Here is a 15,158-nt window from a genome sequence, read left to right as displayed (position 1 = left end):
ATTTCAACATTTGTTCTTGCTATGAATATTTTGTAGTTTTGTTTATTTTTCAGTTGCATATGTTTCTTAGGCAACCTTTGTTATTTTCACATGTTATTATCAGTGCAAACTTCACCCAGTGCAGATTGGATAATTCATTATTTTTATTAATAAATTTCACAATCTGTGGTATGACTCCTGGGCTCTAGGACCCACATTCACATTATAATGCTTCTGCACAAACCATTCAAAATAGTGTAAGTAATACTGTAATTATGAAAAATAATGCAAAATGATGAAAAAGTGATCTGAAATACTTGTTCAATACATATTTAGAAAGAAAGTATATAATAATGAGTTTAGTAAATACAGGTGATTAGTGCATTACTGTCCATTAGGTACAGTATTATGTGGCAACTCAGCGATACGAGACAAAAACAAACTTTGGTACACAACAGGGTATGTGCGTGAGAGAGGTGTACGTCTGTATGTATGTATTTTGTATATAGTTTTATCTCTTCATTAACCACTGCACACATTATTTAACACTCCCCACCTAGCTACATACTCTTCCTCTCCCCTGTTCCTTGAAAATGGCAGCATTACATCAGGTGATAGGTAAATACCACCTCTAGATGAATGCTATCAACAGTTCTACCAAATTGACTGAGTTCAGTGGTGTTTGAGCACAAAAGTCTGCATGCAGTGAGTGCTTGCCTCGGTATCATGGTATGCCAAGTAATTGGTCTCCTGTGCAAAAATCTAACATTTATTTCTTTTACTGATGTTAATTGCATGCTCTTCTAAATAAATAAATACATTTCTGAAAAATTAACACAATTATGCGAATGGGCTTTTGTGGCCACTTGGTAATTTAGTACCATGATTCTTGCTCACTACACCCGTAGTGTATCTGAATTACATCACTCATCACTACACTAAATCCTTTTATTGAAAGTTTTAATTTAGCACACCCTACTAGTTCATTGGAGAACTAATAAAAACCCTTGGAATTTAAAAAAATGCTTGAATCATTTCAGAATGGTTTGAAGACTAGTTTATTAGCTACTGCTGCATCAGAGTTGTGTAGCTACCTGACTTAAGTATGGCCTCTAAAGTCTGGTACCTTAATATTTCCACTGGGAACTCTGTGCATCTGTCTAATCTTGTCTAATGGACACTTGTCAAATGCCCTGCATGACTTCATTAATCCAGTCTGTGGATTAGGGCATCATATTGGGATTTAACCCTTAAACTGTCCAAAGGTAGATCTACGTTCACATGTGTAGTGCTCCGACCTTGATTTTCCCCATTTGAAAGCATGTAAAAAAAACGTAGATCTACGTTCGGAGCCCCCCGCACGTGGACGGAGATCTGCGTTGGGACAGTTTAAGGGTTAAGTTATTATTTCAAGGGAATGTATACCCAATTTGCTTGAGTTCATTCATAGGTACAGTGTTTCGCATAGTGTAAAAATTGTATGGATCGGTGTGAAGATCATAACCAAGGAAAGTGAGTGACTTCACAGGATTCATAAACTTGTTATTAACATTACTATTGCTGTAACATCATGATTTAATGTTACCACCCCATAAACCTTGCTAGCACATAAATGCAAACTGCTCTTGGTAGCCCTCTTGGAGCTTAGCTCCTCTACTAGATGTAATGCTGCCACAGCCTGAAGCATATGAAGAGTCCAACTCAGATGGCTTGCATCCACCCCTCACATCACATCTAGTCATTGTGACGCAGTTTCATGTATTGTACATCTCATAAGTAATATTGTACACTATTAGTTTTCTTTCTTTTTATTAATTTGATTTAACTAATTATGAGTATTTTGTTTGTACTTAATGGCTTATTTCAAGTTTCCATTAAAAAAGTATGCTTTGCAAGTGCACTTACAACTCCCACTTAGGAGAGAAACCCTTTGATGATGATTGGCTCTCTCTTGCACCATTGTCAAGTAACATTCAGTTTTGATTTGACAATGATCCAGGATGGGCTTCAATGTCCATGTGGGAGTTGTTTGTGGTAACCAGTTCCAGCCATTATATTGTGACTTTTTTTTCTCTATACTTTGTCAGTGTTGTGTTACATAAAGTTTTACAGTAAATATATTTCCAAAGTTCATTTTTTTAAACTTAAGCATTAATTTTTAGTATTTTGTTAGAGGAAATGTACTAGATGAAAAGTCATGAATGGTGGTCAACAGTCTATCTCAGTATCCAAGCTGCCTTGTTGCTGGTGTGCAGTGTTGTTTCTTATGGCATGCGTTAACTTGTAAGGTTTAAAATATTAAATGCATGTCTCTTTAAGGCCTCTGTCTACCTAGACTCAACATAAATTAGATGAGAAATGTAGTTTATACAAATTAATTTTATGCCCATTTTGTGCACGGTATGGTGTCAGCTGCATGGAGGTGAAGTTATGCACTATGGGCAGTTCAGGGTATTGTGGGTAGTGCAGTACAATGTGGGAATGTGCCAAAAATGAGTAAAACAAAAACACACAAACATTCGTATCTTAAGCTATCAGCTGCATTTCTTGGTAGTCACTATTGTATTGTAGTAGTTGTATACAATAACAAGTAGATGAGTAAGACACATGTACAGCAATTTGGTATTTTTATTGACAAGTTGTTGTGCTTGCTCAGCAAGCTTCTTCAGTCAAGTACAGAGACAAGAGAGGTAGTTGTGTAGCTATGAGGTGATCAGGCTCTCAGCCTTGGTATGTGTTCAACTCCATAGGTTTGATCAGGGTCATACTGATGAAAGGTATGAAACTGAGCTTGCACCAAGACTGAAGGACTGACCATCTCAAACATACTTCTTGAAGGTTGAAAGGCTGATCACCTCGTATCTGTCTCTACTGCTGCTCTTGTCTCTACTGTATGTCAGCTGAGTAGTCCTGTTGAGTAGGTGAAATGTCTCATCAGTAAGCATACCATGTTTTTTTTCACAAATCTTACTAAGAGAGATTTTTAAAAATTTGGTTCTAGATGTAATAGATGAAATTATGCTCATAAATAATCTGAATTAAGCCATAGCATCATGATATTGATGAGGCATGATCAGGTTCCTGTTGAGGCAATATATCACACTTTCTCTATTTTGATATTCTATAGTATTCACAGTTCAGATTCACATTTCACTAATTTATGCAGGAAAACAACTTGCAGATTGTGAGGGAGGAGTGTATAGAATATGATAGTCAGTCAAGTACTATATAGATTTTTTTGACCACTTTAGGTAGAGTATGTCTTCAATAGTCTTTAATATAACAAATAAGTAAAACATTTGGGATTAGTTTAGTTATTCTGTCCTCTCATACCAACCTGAGTCCAGGATGTCCCTGCTGATTAATTAGTCACTCACAAATGTTACCTTGGATTGTAGTCTTCAAAGTACTAACATGTTTCTCTAAAAGATATTTCAGTTGTTAGAGAACTTTACAGAAAACTTGTGCTGAAAATTTCATTGGTATACCAGTGCTATTAGGTTATCTTAAATACTCTACTTTGCTGTATTCTGTATACAATAGTTTTCTTCCAATCACAGTAATTGTTGCATTAATTTTTTTCGAGCATTGTTTTTTAAAAATTAAAGCTCTTCAAAACCCTTGTATTGTGTGGTACATTTTGATATTTAGTGAAAAAGCAACACCTGAAGCCCAGTCTCAAAATGCTGTTTTTTTTTTTTTTTTTCAACAAGTCGGCCGTCTCCCACCGAGGCAGGGTGACCCAAAAAAGAAAGAAAATCCCCAAAAAGAAAATACTTTCATCATCATTCAACACTTTCACCACACTCACACATTATCACTGTTTTTGCAGAGGTGCTCAGAATACAACAGTTTAGAAGCATATACGTATAAAGATACACAACGTATCCCTCCACACTGCCAATATATATATGCTGTTATATTCACCAAATGATAAATAGCCAAGGAGAAAAATAAATATTCAGGGCTTTTTTTTTTTTTTTTTTTTTCAACAAGTTGGTCGTCTCCCACCGAGGCAGGGTGACCCAAAAAAAGAAAGAAAATCCCCAAAAAGAAAATACTTTCATCATCATTCAACACTTTGACCACACTCACACATTATCACTGTTTTTGCAGAGGTGCTCAGAATACAACAGTTTAGAAGCATATACGTATAAAGATACACAACATATCCCTCCAAACTGCCAATATCCCAAACCCCTCCTTTAAAGTGCAGGCATTGTACTTCCCATTTCCAGGACTCAAGTCCGACTATATGAAAATAACCGGTTTCCCTGAATCCCTTCACTAAATATTACCCTGCTCACACTCCAACAGATCGTCAGGTCCCAAGTATCATTCGTCTCCATTCACTCCTATCTAACACGCTCATGCACGCTTGCTGGAAGTCCAAGCCCCTCACCCACAAAACCTCCTTTACCCCCTCTTTCCAACCCTTTCGAGGACGACCCCTACCCCTCTTTCCTTCCCCTATAGATTTATATGCTTTCCATGTCATTCTACTTTGATCCATTCTCTCTAAATGACCAAACCACCTCAACAACCCCTCTTCTGCCCTCTGACTAATGCTTTTATTAACTCCACACCTCCTAATTTCCACACTCCGAATTTTCTGCATAATATTTACACCACACATTGCCCTTAGACAGGACTATGTTGGTTTATTTTAAATATTCTTTGCTTGCCATTATTTTATAATTTATTTACACATCTACTGCATAGTGCAAATACTGGAGCTTTAGAACATTAGATGTAGAATTAGATTACCAAAGAAACTATAGTAGATACTGCATACCTGTAAATAATTCTACAAAAGTGTTAGACAACCAGTTTGTTAAAAATGCTTTTTTTTTTCTTTTTATCGCTACTGTATCTTTATTCCTGTATTTTTATTTCTCTCATCTGAGGGGAAAATCTGTGAAAGTATTCACAAACTAGGCCATAACTTTCCCCAGCCTGCATTTAATGTTGATTGCTGCATGCACTTTTTAACGTATCTGGTGACATCTGCAGTGTTAAATTTGACTTGCTCACGCTGGGTTCAAATCCCACGTGTTTGGTGGTTTGTTTAAATTTATGCTAAGAGTTGCATTCCAAGCTTGAAGTCAATGTCCATTGCTGTAACAAGGTTCTGCATTACTTTTACTTGTGGATGCACATCTAAGAGTTCTGGATGAGTACGGGAATTATCAAGAGTAAAGAGAACCTCGTATGCAGGGATCTTGTTGTGCAGGTAAAAACATGAGTTTGTGGGAGAAGCGATGCTTAAACCAGTTGGTAAATAATTCCTCTTGTCATCCATGCTGACTGGTTTTTCCTCCAAAGGATAACTTTCATAGCATGGATAGTCTTAAAGTGGTTAATAACCATGGTCTTACACATAAAATTGCCTGACACATTACTGCAAAGTAGCAGGCTGAAGTGATCCTATGCCGCCTTGAATTCCAGTGCACTTTTCTCTTCCTGACTAATGCAAGTTCTCACTGGCATCTTCCAATTATGATTGATTTTACCAGCATTAAACACTTGCTGTGGTTCATAGCCACCCTCAAAAGTAACCTGTTATTCAGTAGGGAAATTGTCTGTAGCAGTGTGGTCAGCAGAAACACACACGCCAGAAAATTTAATGTGTTACCAACTGTGCAATTTGAACTTGTAGAACAATTCTGTACTTAACAATCACTCTTGTTCAGGCCTGCCTTCCTCATCATACAGGTTTATAGTACATTAAGGCTTTTTTTTTTTTCTTAAGATGAAATCAAGTGGTGCAGCTTTCTTGGTTTTTTGCTCAGTCGACTTGATAACTTTTCCATGACTTAAGAAATCGTAATGACACGATTGCAAACAAACCATACCCCCGGCCGGGATTGAACCCGCGGTCATAGAGTCTCAAAACTCCAGCCCGTCGCGTTAGCCACTAGACCAGCTAGCCACAATAAGATTCATCCAACTAGGTATATTTCTACACCATAGGAAGGTTAGCACAGGCACCTCTGTGACCACAAATGCAAGTTTTTACAGACGAATCTCCAGCTAGCGTCGTGTCATTACGATTTCTTAAGTCATGTTGACGGCAGTGAAGGGACTTGAGCTAGAGTTCATCACGGCCACGCTAGCTGGAGATTCGTCTGTAAAAACTTGCATTTGTGGTCACAGAGGTGCCTGTGCTAACCTTCCTATGGTGTAGAAATATACCTAGTTGGATGAATCTTATTGTGGCTAGCTGGTCTAGTGGCTAACGCGACGGGCTGGAGTTTTGAGACTCTATGACCGCGGGTTCAATCCCGGCCGGGGGTATGGTAACTTTTCCATCTTGTGTAGCTGTTGAGTTATGTCATTCATTCCAGGTCAAAACTTGGATTACTCATTGCACAAGCTTGCTTCTTTGCTTCATTCTCCTAATTGTGTAAATTAATACCTCATTCAAGCTATAGGTTTATGCTGTCTTCAACACACTTATGCAAGTCATAACTCCTGTCAGGACCATCCCCAAATTAAGATTGCTCTGTGTCCACGTTTAAAAATAAAAAATTCTTCTGACATGGTAGAAAATTTTTTTCTGAAGGTAATAACACCAAAAGTACGAAATTTGATGGAAGACTTGCAGAATTATACAAGTGTAAAGTTAGTGATGTGGGTGAAATTTTTGCATTGACAATTTTTCCCAGTTTGAGTACTGTTTTAACCCTTTCAGGGTTTCAGTCGTACTAGTACGGCTTACGCACCAGGGTTGTTGACGTAGTACTAGTACGCCTAAATTCTAGCGCCCTCAAATCTAGTGAGAGAAAACTGGTAGGCCTACATATGAAAGAATGGGTCTACAGTGGACCCCTGACTTGCAGAATTAACTCATTCCAGAAGTCTGTTCGGGTGCCGTTACCGAACGAATTTGTTCCCATAAGGAATATTGTAAATTAGATTAGTCCATTGCAGACCCCCAAAAATACACGTACAAAAGCACTTGCAAAAATACACTTACATAATTGTTGGAGTTGGGAGCTGATCGTAAGGCGGGGGTCCATTGTATGTGGTCAGTGTGCGCAGTATAAAAAAAAATCCTGCAGCACACAGTGCGTAATGAGAAAAAAAAAAACTGACCGTTTTTTTGGATTAAAACAGCGACTTTGCACTGTATTTTTGTATGGTATTTATTGTTGTATTCTAGTTTTCCTGGTCTCATTTCATAGAATGGAAGACATGTTACAGAAATTGAGATGATTTTGACTGGTTTTACAATGAAAAGTACCTTGAAATTGAGCTCAAAGTAGCAGAAATGTTCGATTTTTACCAAAGTTCAAAAGTAAACATATCATATCAAGTGTCTAATATTCTTTCACAAGTGCGCTGATATTATTTATACCATTTCTACACTAATGCAGTAGTCTGCATAACAGTAAATCTTCTATTTTTTGTAAGAATAAAAATTCAAAGTGGAAAGCCAAAGAAATATAAGAGGGGCCTGGGGATGTGACTAACGAACAGAGAACTTGTTATTTTAGTGCCAGGAATGTCTTTCGTGTTTATTCTGGACCTTATTTGGAAATTGGCATCTTTTGAAATTTGTGTGAAATTGGCAAAATTGCTAAATTCTGACCACTTTATTGGATAGTTGAAATCGGTAAATGGGTGGTTTCTTGTACTCATTTGATAGAAAAAATGGAGTTCTAGCGAAATAGTTAAGATTTTTGTCGACTAGTACACTGGAATTGGCCGAAAATAGGGCTCAAAGTGGGCAAAATCGCCGATGCGTAAACATGGTCGAGACTGCTAACTTTGCGAGAGCATAATTCCGTAAGTTTTCCATCAAATTTTATACTTTTGGTGTCATTATGATCGGGAAAAGATTCTCTATCTTTTCATAAGATTTTTTTTTTTTTTTTTTTTTTTTTTTTTTTTTTTTTTTTTTATTTTTTTTTGAAATTTGGGAGACCCTGAGAACAAGTCTCTGAGAGGGCCTGTGGACCCTGAAAGGGTTAAACATGTTGGCTGTTTCCCACCGAGGCAGGATGACCTAAAAAGAAGAAACACTTTCACCTCATTCCCACATACTCACTGTCTTTGCAGAGGTACCCAGGTATGATAGGTTAGATGTCACTCAAAACAGCCAATATCCTAAACCCCTCCTATAAAGTGCAGGCATTGTACTTCCCACCTCCAGGACTCGAGTCTGGCTAACCAGTTTCCCTGAATCCCTTAACAAAATATTACCCTGCTCACACTCCAACAGCTCCTCAGGTCCGAAAAACCATTCGTCTCCATTCACTTCTATCTAACACGCTCACACGTGCCTGCTGCATGCTTCTTTTCATTTATTCTTTGGTATTCTGTGAGTGCTGGTGAGAAATTGTTTTGTGCATTTTTCAGGTTCAACATAGGTAATCTGTTGATAGGTAATGGTAACTCTCAAGAGTTGGCTCATCTTAGTTTCTGTGTAATGTAGTCCATGACAACAGCTCCACTAACTTTGCCTACAGTAGTGATTCTGATGTTCATGTCTTGTGCATGGCTCTCTATAATCAGTATACAGAATACTGTTTTAGGTGATTAGGCCAATGTCTGTTTTGGTTTTGTGGATACCCATGGCAAATTAGAGTCCTAGGCTGAGGGCTTCAGATTTGGTTACCTGAAAAAGATTTGGGGGGGGTCACTTCCCCACCCTGAGACCAGTCCCAGACCAGGTCTCTTGGTTGATAGCATGATCAACTAGGATGTTGATGCTAGTCACAAGCAGTTCAAAGAAAGCACCACAACGTGGCTAATCGGGAACTAACTTTAGGAACTTGTTATCCAATTTCTCTTGAAGACACGTGGGGGTCTGTTGGTAATTTCCCTTGTGTATAATGAGGAGGATAGTGAAAAGTTTTGGTTCATTTACACTTTTTGAGTTCTCTCTGCTGTATGTGGTCATTGCAATTCTACATTTCATGAGAGGGATTTTGCACTATCTACTGTGACTTGATCTTGTATGGAGTAATTTTGATGAATAGATTTGGGGGCCAGTCCCTTCAGAATTTTTTCAGGTGTAAATCATGATGTAGTGTATTTTCCTTGCATACATTCCAGGAAATGTGGTTCAAAGGACTTAAGGACAAAGGACAATATGTATGTGCAGTGAATACACTCTGTACATTCTCCATTTATGTGATTTTTGCCTGCCTTAACCCTTTCAGGGTTTCTGACGTACTAGTACGGCTTACGCACCAGGGTTATTGACGTACTAGAACGCCTAAATTCTAGCGCCTTCAAATCTAGTGAGAGAAAGCTGGTAGGCCTACATATGAAAGAATGGGTCTATGTGGTCAGTGTGCACAGTATAAAAAAAATCCTGCAGCACACAGTGCATAATGAGAAAAAAAAAACTCCGACCGTGTTTTTCGTTTAAAACAGTGACTTTGCAGTGTATTTTCGTATGGTATTTATGCTTGTATTATAGTTTTCCTGATCTCATTTTATAGAATGAAAGACATATTACAGAAATTGAGATGATTTTTGATGGGTTTCATAATGAAAAGTACCTTGAAATTAAGCTCAAAGTAGCAGAAATGTTTGATTTTTACCAAATTTCAAAAGAAAATAAATCATGCCAAGCGTCCAATACATGTCAATTGGAGAGTCTAATATTCTTTCACAAGTGCACTGATATTATTTATACCATTTCTATACTAATGCAGTAGTCTCCATAAAGTAAATCTTCTATTTTTTGTGAGAATAAAAATTCAAAGTGGAAAGCAAAAGAGATGTAAGAGGGGCCTGGGGACGTGACTAATGAACAGAGAAAATGTTATTTTAGTGCCAGGAATGTCTGTCTTGTTTATTCTGAACCCTATTTGGAAATTGCCATCTGAAATTTGTGTGAAATTGGCAAAATTGCCAATTTCTGACCACTTAATTGGATACTTGAAATCAGTAAATGGGTGGTTTCTTGTACTCATTCGATAGAAAAAAATGGAGTTCTAGCAAAATAGATATTTTTGTCGACTAGTACACTGAAATTGGCCGAAAATAGGGCTCAAAGTGGGCGAAATCGCCAATGCATAAACATTGTCAAGGCCACAAACTTCGTGAAAGCATAATTCCGTAAGTTTTCCATCAAATTTCATAATTCTGGTGTCATTATGATCGGGAAAAAAATATCTATCATTTCATAAGAAAAAATAAGTAATTTTTTTTTTTCCAAAAAATTTTTGACCCCGAGAACGAGTTTAGGAGAGGGCCTCTCAACCCTAAAAGGGTTAAAGGGGGCTGTTAGCATGCAGCAGTATTCCAGTCTAGAGAGAACAAGTGACTTTGGATTGATATCTCTTGTTTTGAAGGTTCTAGTTATCCAGTTCATTTTACACACTATTCCATTTTTTATTCCTAATTTTTTCTGTAATAAAGTAGCTGAAATTTGTGCTAATGTGTGATAATCAGGTTGAACAATGGGTAATCCTTCCACTCCTTGATATCATGAAAAAGGTATTTACAGCTCTCCCTTCACATTAAGGTATAGAGGCATTGACCACATGAGTTACTTGATCAAAATATCACTTTCCAGTAATTAATTTTTTTTTCCAACAAACCGGCCGTATCCCACCAAGGCAGGGTGGCCCAAAAAGAAAAACGAAAGTTTCTCTTTTTAAATTTAGTAATTTATACAAGAGAAGGGGGTTACTAGCCCCTTGCCCCCGGCATTTTAGTTGTGTCTTACAACATGCATGGCTTACAGAGGAAGAATTCTGTTCCACTTCCCCACTTCTGTACCCTTATATTTACTTTATGAATGTGGGTTTACTCTTTGACAAATACCCTACATAAACTTTTTCAGGGGTATAAATTAGGGGAGATTGAGTCTACAAAAAAAAAAAAAAAAGTTAAGGCATTGATTATTAGACATTGAATAGCTCCTTCTACTTTCCTTGAGTTTATAAAGAATTCTACACTTCTCCACAGTTTCTGGCTCAGAGGTGCTCAGAATACAACAGTTTAGAAGCATACACATATAAAGATACACAACATATTCCTCCAAACTGCCAGTATCCCTAACCCCCTCCTTTAAAGTGCAGGCATTGTACTTCCCATTTCCAGGACTCAAGTCCGACTATATGAAAATAACCGGTTTCCCTGAATCCCTTCACTAAATATTACCCTGCTCACACTCCAACAGATCGTCAGGTCCCAAGTACCATTCGTCTCCATTCACTCCTATCTAACATGCTCACGCACGCTTGCTGGAAGTCCAAGCCCCTTGCCCACAAAACCTCCCTTACCCCCTTCCTTCCAACCTTTTTGAGGACGACCCCTACCCCGCCTTAATTTCCCTACAGATTTATACGCTCTCCATGTCATTCTACTTTGATCCATTCTCTCTAAATGACCAAACCACTTCAACCCCTCTTCAGCCCTCTGACTAATACTTTTATTAACTCCACACCTTCTCCTAATTTCCACACTCCGAATTTTCTGCATAATATTTACACCACACATTGCCCTTAGACAGGACATCTCCACTGCCTCCAACCGCCTCCTTGCTTTTGCATTCACAACCCAAGCTTCACACCCATATAAGAGTGTTGGTACTACTATACATTCATACATTCCCTTCTTTGCCTCCATAGATAACGTTTTTTGACTCCACATATACCTCAACGCACCACTCACCTTTTTTCCCTCATCAGTTTTATGATTATCCTCATCCTTCATAAATCCATCCGCTGACACGTCAACTCCCAAGTATCTGAAAACATTCACTTCTTCCATCATACTCCTCCCCAATTTGATTTCCAATTTTTCTTTATCTAAATAATTTTATACCCTCATCACCTTACTCTTTTCTATGTTCACCTTCAACTTTCTACCTTTACACACACTCCCAAACTCATCCACTAACCTTTGCAATTTTTCTTTAGAATCACCCATAAGCACAGTATCATCAGCAAAAAGCAACTGTGTCAATTCCCATTTTGTATTTGATTCCCCATAATTTAATCCCACCCCTCTCCTGAACACCCTAGCATTTACTTCTTTTACAACCCCATCTATAAATATATTAAACAACCAATGTGACATTACACATCCCTGTCTAAGACCTACTCTTACCGGGAAGTAGTCTCCCTCTCTTCTACACACCCTAATCTGAGCCTCACTATCCTCATAAAAACTCTTTACAGCATTTAGTAACTTACCACCTATTCCATATACTTGCAACATCTGCCACATTGCTCCCCTATCCACTCTATCATATGCCTTTTCTAAATCCATAAATGCAATAAAAACTTCCCTACCTTTATCTAAATACTTTTCACATATATGCTTCAATGTAAACACTTGATCTACACATCCCCTACCCACTCTGAAACCTCCTTGCTCATCCCCAATCCTACATTCTGTTTTACCTCTAATTCTTTCAATTATAACCTTACAGTACACTTTTCCTGGTATACTCGGTAAACTTATTCCTCTATAATTTTTACAATCTCTTTTGTCCCCCTTCCCTTTATATAAAGGGACTATACGTGCTCTCTGCCATTCCCTAGGTACCTTCCCCTCTTTCATACATTTATTCAAGAAAAATACCAACCACTCCAACACTACATTCCCCCCCTGCTTTTAAATTTCTGTCATGATCCCGTCAGTTCCAGCTGCTTTACCCCCTTTCATTCTATGTAATGCCTCATGCACCTCTCCCACACTCACATCCTGTTCGTCTTCACTCCTAAAAGATGGTATACCTCCCTGGCCAGTGCATGAAATTACCGCTTCCCTGTCTTCGTCGACATTTAAAAGTTCCTCAAAATATTCTCGCCATCTACCCAAAACCTTCATCTCCCCATCTACTAACTCCCCTACTCTGTTTTCAACTGACAAATCCATTCGTTCTCTAGGCTTTCTTAATTTATTTAACTCATTCCAAAATTTTTTCTTATTTTCATTAAAATTTCTTGACCGTGCCTCTCCCACTCTATCATCTGTTCTCCTTTTGCACTCTCACCACTCTCTTCATCTTTCTTTTACTCTCCATATACTCTACTCTTCTTATAACACTTCTGCTTTGTAAAAACCTCTCATAAGCTAACTTTTTCTCTCTTATCACACCCTCTACTTCATCATTCCACCAATCACTCCTCTTTCCTCCTGCACCCACCCTCCTATAACCACAAACTTCTGCCCCACATTCTAATACTGCATTTTTAAAACTATTCCAACCCTCTTCAACCTCCCCGCTACTCATACTTGCACCAGCCCACCTTTCTGGCAGTAGTTGCTTATATCTCACCCGAACTTCCTCTTTCCTTAGTTTATACACTTTCACCTCCCTCTTGCTTGTTGTTGCCATTTTCCATTTTTCCCATCTACCTCTTACTCTAACTGTAGCTACAACTCTGGTGACCTGGTGGTTTACGCTCTCACTTCACACGGTGAGGACCTGGGTTCGATTCCCAGCCAGAGTAGAAACATTGGACGTGTTTCTTTCCACCTGTTATCTATGTTCCCCATCAGTAAAATGGGTACCTGGGTGTTAGTCGACTGGTGTGGGTCGCATCCCGGGACACTGAACTAAGGAGGCCTGGTCACAGACCGGGCCACGGGGGCATTGACCCCCGGAACTCTCTCCAGGTAAACTCCAGGTAAGCAACTAAATAATGATCCGATATGTCAGTTGCCCCTCTATTAACGTGTACATCCTGGAGCCTACCCATCAACCTTTCATCCACCAATACATAATCTAACAAACTACTTTCATTACGTGCTATATCATACCTTGTATATTTATTTATCCTCTTCTTTATAAAATATGTATTACTTATTACCAAACTTCTTTCTACACATAGCTCAATTAAAGGCTTCCCATTTTCATTTACCCCTGGCTCCCAAAATTTACCTACTACTCCCTCCACAACATTTTTGCCCACTTCAGCATTGAAATCCCCAACCACCATTACTCTCACACTTGGTTCAAAACTCCCCACGGATTCACTCAACATTTACCAAAATCTCTCTCTCTCTCTACACTTCTCTCTTCTCCAGGTGCATATACACTTACTATAACCTACTTTTCACATCCAGCCTTTATTTTACTCCACTTAATCCTTGAATTAATACATTTTAGTCCCTCTTTTCCTGTCATAACTTATCCTTTAACATTATTACTAATCCTTCTTTAGCTCTAGCTCTATTTGAAACCCCTGACCTAATCCCATTTATTCCTCTCCACCGAAACTCTCCCATCAACTTCAGCTTTGTTTCACTTCAAGCCAGGACATCCGGCTTCTCATTCATAACATCCACAATCATCTCTTTCGTATCATTTGCACGGCATCCACATGCATTCAGACTTCCCACTTTGACAATTTTCTTCTTCAATATATACATATATGTATTTTTTTTATTATCACACTGGCCGATTCCCACCAAGGCAGGGTGGCCCGAAAAAGAAAAACTTTCACCATCATTCACTCCATCACTGTCTTGCCAGAAGGGTGCTTTACACTACAGTTTTTAAACTGCAACATTAACACCCCTCCTTCAGAGTGCAGGCACTGTACTTCCCATCTCCAGGACTCAAGTCCGGCCTGCCGGTTTCCCTGAACCCCTTCATAAATGTTACTTTGCTCACACTCCAACAGCACGTCAAGTATTAAAAACCATTTGTCTCCATTCACTCCTATCAAACACGCTCACGCATACCTGCTGGAAGTCCAAGCCCCTCACACACAAAACCTCCTTTACCCCCTCTCTCCAACCTTTCCTAGGCCGACCTCTACCCTGCCTTCCTTCCACTACAGACTGATACACTCTTGAAGTCATTCTGTTTCGCTCCATTCTCTCTACATGTCCGAACCACCTCAACAACCCTTCCTCAGCCCTGTGGACAACAGTTTTGGTAATCCCGCACCTCCTCCTAACTTCCAAACTACGAATTCTCTGCATTATATTCACACCACACATTACGCTCAGACATGACATCTCCACTGCCTCCAGCCTTCTCCTCGCTGCAACATTCATCACCCATGCTTCACACCCATATAAGAGCGTTGGTAAAACTATACTCTCATACATTCCCCTCTTTGCCTCCAAGGACAAAGTTCTTTGTCTCCACAGACTCCTAAGTGTGGTTACAGGAAAGTGGGTGCAGGAGGGAAGAGGAGCGATTGGTGGAATGATGATGTAAAGAGAGCAGTAAGGGAGAAAAAGTTAGC

At 38.8% G+C, this 15,158-nt stretch overlaps 1 protein-coding gene across 7 annotated transcripts in view; it reads left to right on the top strand.

Annotated features, from left to right (window-relative positions):
• LOC128705515 (uncharacterized) overlaps positions 1–15,158 on the top strand; it is a 246,038-nt gene that overhangs the window by 29,970 nt on the left and 200,910 nt on the right. The window contains exon 3 of one of the 7 annotated variants that reach the window (XM_053800693.2): positions 378–438. The exons of the other annotated variants lie outside the window; for them this stretch is intronic. Within the exon in view, the coding sequence (XP_053656668.2) occupies positions 388–438 (51 nt within the window). The 5' untranslated portion in view covers positions 378–387. The remainder of the gene's footprint in view (positions 1–377; positions 439–15,158) is intronic. 7 annotated transcript variants of the gene reach the window in all.

This window comes from Cherax quadricarinatus, chromosome 3, assembly GCF_038502225.1.
Source record: "Cherax quadricarinatus isolate ZL_2023a chromosome 3, ASM3850222v1, whole genome shotgun sequence".
Classification (NCBI taxonomy): domain Eukaryota; kingdom Metazoa; phylum Arthropoda; class Malacostraca; order Decapoda; family Parastacidae; genus Cherax; species Cherax quadricarinatus.
This window is presented reverse-complemented; position numbering and strand designations above follow the sequence as displayed.